At 41.8% G+C, this 3129-nt stretch overlaps 1 protein-coding gene across 1 annotated transcript in view; it reads right to left on the bottom strand.

Annotated features, from left to right (window-relative positions):
- The window catches only part of DNAI1 (dynein axonemal intermediate chain 1), a 215699-nt gene that overhangs the window by 184761 nt on the left and 27809 nt on the right, over nt 1-3129 (bottom strand). The window contains exon 9 of the mRNA XM_019531683.1: nt 624-847. Within this exon, the coding sequence (XP_019387228.1) occupies nt 624-847 (224 nt within the window). The remainder of the gene's footprint in view (nt 1-623; nt 848-3129) is intronic.

Raw genomic sequence — 3129 nt, 5'->3', positions numbered from 1 at the left:
ATCCCCCCTGACCAGTTTGTAGCAGGCCACAAGGTCCCCCCTTAACCTTCTCTTGTGGAGGCTAAACAGGTTCAGGTCCTGTAGCCTCTCCTCATAAGGCCTGCCCTGCTGACCCCTGCTGACACCAGGATTGGGCCCTGTGCCACTCTGCATGCTCGATGTATCACACAGGATCACAGCCTTCAGGGCTCCTCATGAGATCCACAGGAAGCTCCACAGGCTGGATTACATGGCACCAGGGGGCTGGATCTGGCCCATGGGCTGGGGACTGAGCAAGCAGATTTTGCTTGTCTGGGTAGTTGGTTCTCCACTTTATAGCAGGTTGCTGAGTTAAGGACAAGACGCTTCGCCCTTTGCTAGTTTTTATTCCACAGGGTGCTGCTTCTTCACTGCCAGAGCTATCAGTGCTCTCACACAGCTGATCGGAGAAGCTGTGCCCCTAGAAATTAAAGCTTCAGAAAACAGGTGGAGGGCATCCACAGTCTGGTATAGCTGTGTGCTACAGCTGTAGCACGGCTGTACTTCCACAAAGCGGACTCAGACCCACAAGTGTAAATGTCAGAAATAATCTCTGGATTTCCTACAACACCTTAATTGAACTTTGAGAAGACTAACCACCATACAAATGTAGCCAGCTTTCAGCTATGGATGCAGCCATTGCCACGATATTCATGTTCCTACAGAAGTTATCAAATGAACATATGGCACATACCTGAGACTCTAGAGAGGTCAACTTTCCTCCCCTCCTCTTGTCTTCTTTCTTTGTAACTAGGGCTCTTTGCTTTTCTTTCTCCTTTGACTTTTCCAGTTTCTGAAGTTCCTCCACATAAGCATCATAAATCTCCCACTGAGAGAGACAGAGAAAGAGAAGGGACTTACAGGCAATCTCCTTACAACTTTTCTTTCCTTTTTATGTCCTTGTGACAAGGTATTTAGCAGAATTCACAGATTTCATTGGAATCTGACAGGTTCTTTTTAGTACTCTGACTCCACCTCTTCCCTGTACAATGGGTTCATTTTTTCCCATATTCAGTAAATGACACAAGTGCATTAAGCATTTACCTCAATAATTTCTTATGTTGCATGACAAAATCCCATTGTAACTGCACAACAGAACCTAAAACTTGGACATTGGCCCTGCAGTCCAAAACCAGGTCAAGCTTTCAAAAGACTTCCTGCATTGCAGAACTTCACATATATGGAATGCCTTTCCTAAATGAACCCATGAATATTTTTTCTTGTGTTCAGAAATTATCCATTATTTATGGAGTGCTATATTATAAAGAGCAGAGCTAACATTTTATAAATATGCAAAGACAAAAATACCTGCTCCAAGATGCTTTCCAGTCTAATTCAGAAAGACCAGACTGATAGATTATAATTCAAACACAAAATGGAGAAGGGAAGTAAAAGGCTGCACCAAATACATGCAGTAGAGCAGGAAGGCAAGGAAGCAAGAGGGCAAGAAGTCAGAGAAAGTTTCAAACATTTAGAGTGCTACAAAAGGAAATGTGAAAGCAGGAGTGGGAAAAGCACAAAAGCTTGAAGGAAATGTATGGAAAACATAGGGAGCAACAGAAAAAAAAGAGAACTAATTAAGTGAGAGTCTGTTTACACATTTCATTCCATAAGTGGATAAAAAGACAGAGCTGAAACATTTCCTCTCAATTTTCAATGTTTTCATCTAAACATTCAGGAATGGCTCGATTCATTTAACAGGTCCGTTCTCCCAATTTCTCAGGTTATCCTATTATCAGAAAAGGGCCAAAAGAGAACTCCTCCTACATGCTATGAACTACAGTTAAGAAATAAATAGGAACACATTTTTTCCACAAAATAAAGGTGAATTTCTCTTCTCCACCACATATCTCTGTTAGAGTTTCTCAGTTAATGTAGTCAAGCTAATACCTTGTTTTGCACACTGATGCATCTCTCGTACAATGGGCCAATCAACACAAATTGGGCCTATTTCCATATCAGTAACAATCACAAACACACCAGCTGAGCATTTGTGAAGCAATCGGTAAACATGGTTAGATTCCATATACAGTGCAATAATGAACTCCAGGTGTAAAACGTGTCATCCAGTGGTTTTTAACCTGGGGTCTGTAAACTGCTGGAGGGCCGCAGACTATCTCTAAGGGGCCCATGAAAGATGACTATGATCAATCAAAAGTATGTGAATACCCCCCTTCCAATGCAAAGGGGTCCACAATGAAAAAATTTCCATTAGAAATTTTTAGGGGTCCACAAGTGAAAAAAGGTTGAAAATCACTGTCCTAACAAATTTAATGTTTTTCAAGAAAAAATTTTAAGACAGAAAATACCATGTATTAATTCAGGACAGATCTTAATCTGAGTAAACTGGCATACTCTTGCTGCCTTTGAAGGAGTTAAATAAAATGTATCTAGCCTGGATCTAGATCTGACCCTCCATGGTTTTTATTACAACAAGTCCTGCCTGTGGTTTCACTCATTATTACAACTGTGGCCTTTTGCTCTCTGAGATGGTTTAGGCAATGGATGGAAAAACAATTCTGCACATTTCAAATGCCTGTAAGCGCCCCTAAAAACTCCACGAATGGGAAGAAAATCTCTGGAGGCTCCTTTTCTATATACTAGACAATTCTTTCAGGGTTAGCAAAGGGTATAAGTTTGCCAGGCTGGCTCATAGCTGGCTGGTAAGTGGCCAACAGCTGGACCTAGAATCTCTAAGACTTGCCATTAGAGACACGGGCCCTTAACAGGTTTATTCATTATAACTAAGACGGAATAAGTATGGACAACCAAACATATGACATTCTTATTCTGTTAGGTCTTGTTTTTGGGCCTACCATCAAAGTATTTGAATGCCTTCTGCTTATATTTTTAATATAAACAAGATGGCTTAAATCAGTACAAATCAAGTTTGCCGATGACACCAAACTCTGGGGTAAAGCATCCACACCTGAGGACAGGAGGGGGATCGAGGCAGATCTTGACAGGTTCAGCAAATGGGCGGACGAGAACCTGATGGTGTTCAACACCGAAAAATGCAAGGTTCTCCACCTTGGGAGGAAAAACCTGCAGCATGCTTATAGGCTCAGCAGTGCTACGCTGGTTAGCACTATGGATGAAAGGGACTTGGGG

The sequence above is a fragment of the Crocodylus porosus genome, unplaced genomic scaffold, assembly GCF_001723895.1.
Source record: "Crocodylus porosus isolate Cpor-Errol unplaced genomic scaffold, CroPor_comp1, whole genome shotgun sequence".
In the NCBI taxonomy this organism is placed as follows: Eukaryota; Metazoa; Chordata; order Crocodylia; family Crocodylidae; genus Crocodylus; species Crocodylus porosus.
The sequence above is the reverse complement of the archived record's forward strand: the minus strand, read 5'-3'. Positions and strand labels throughout refer to the sequence as shown.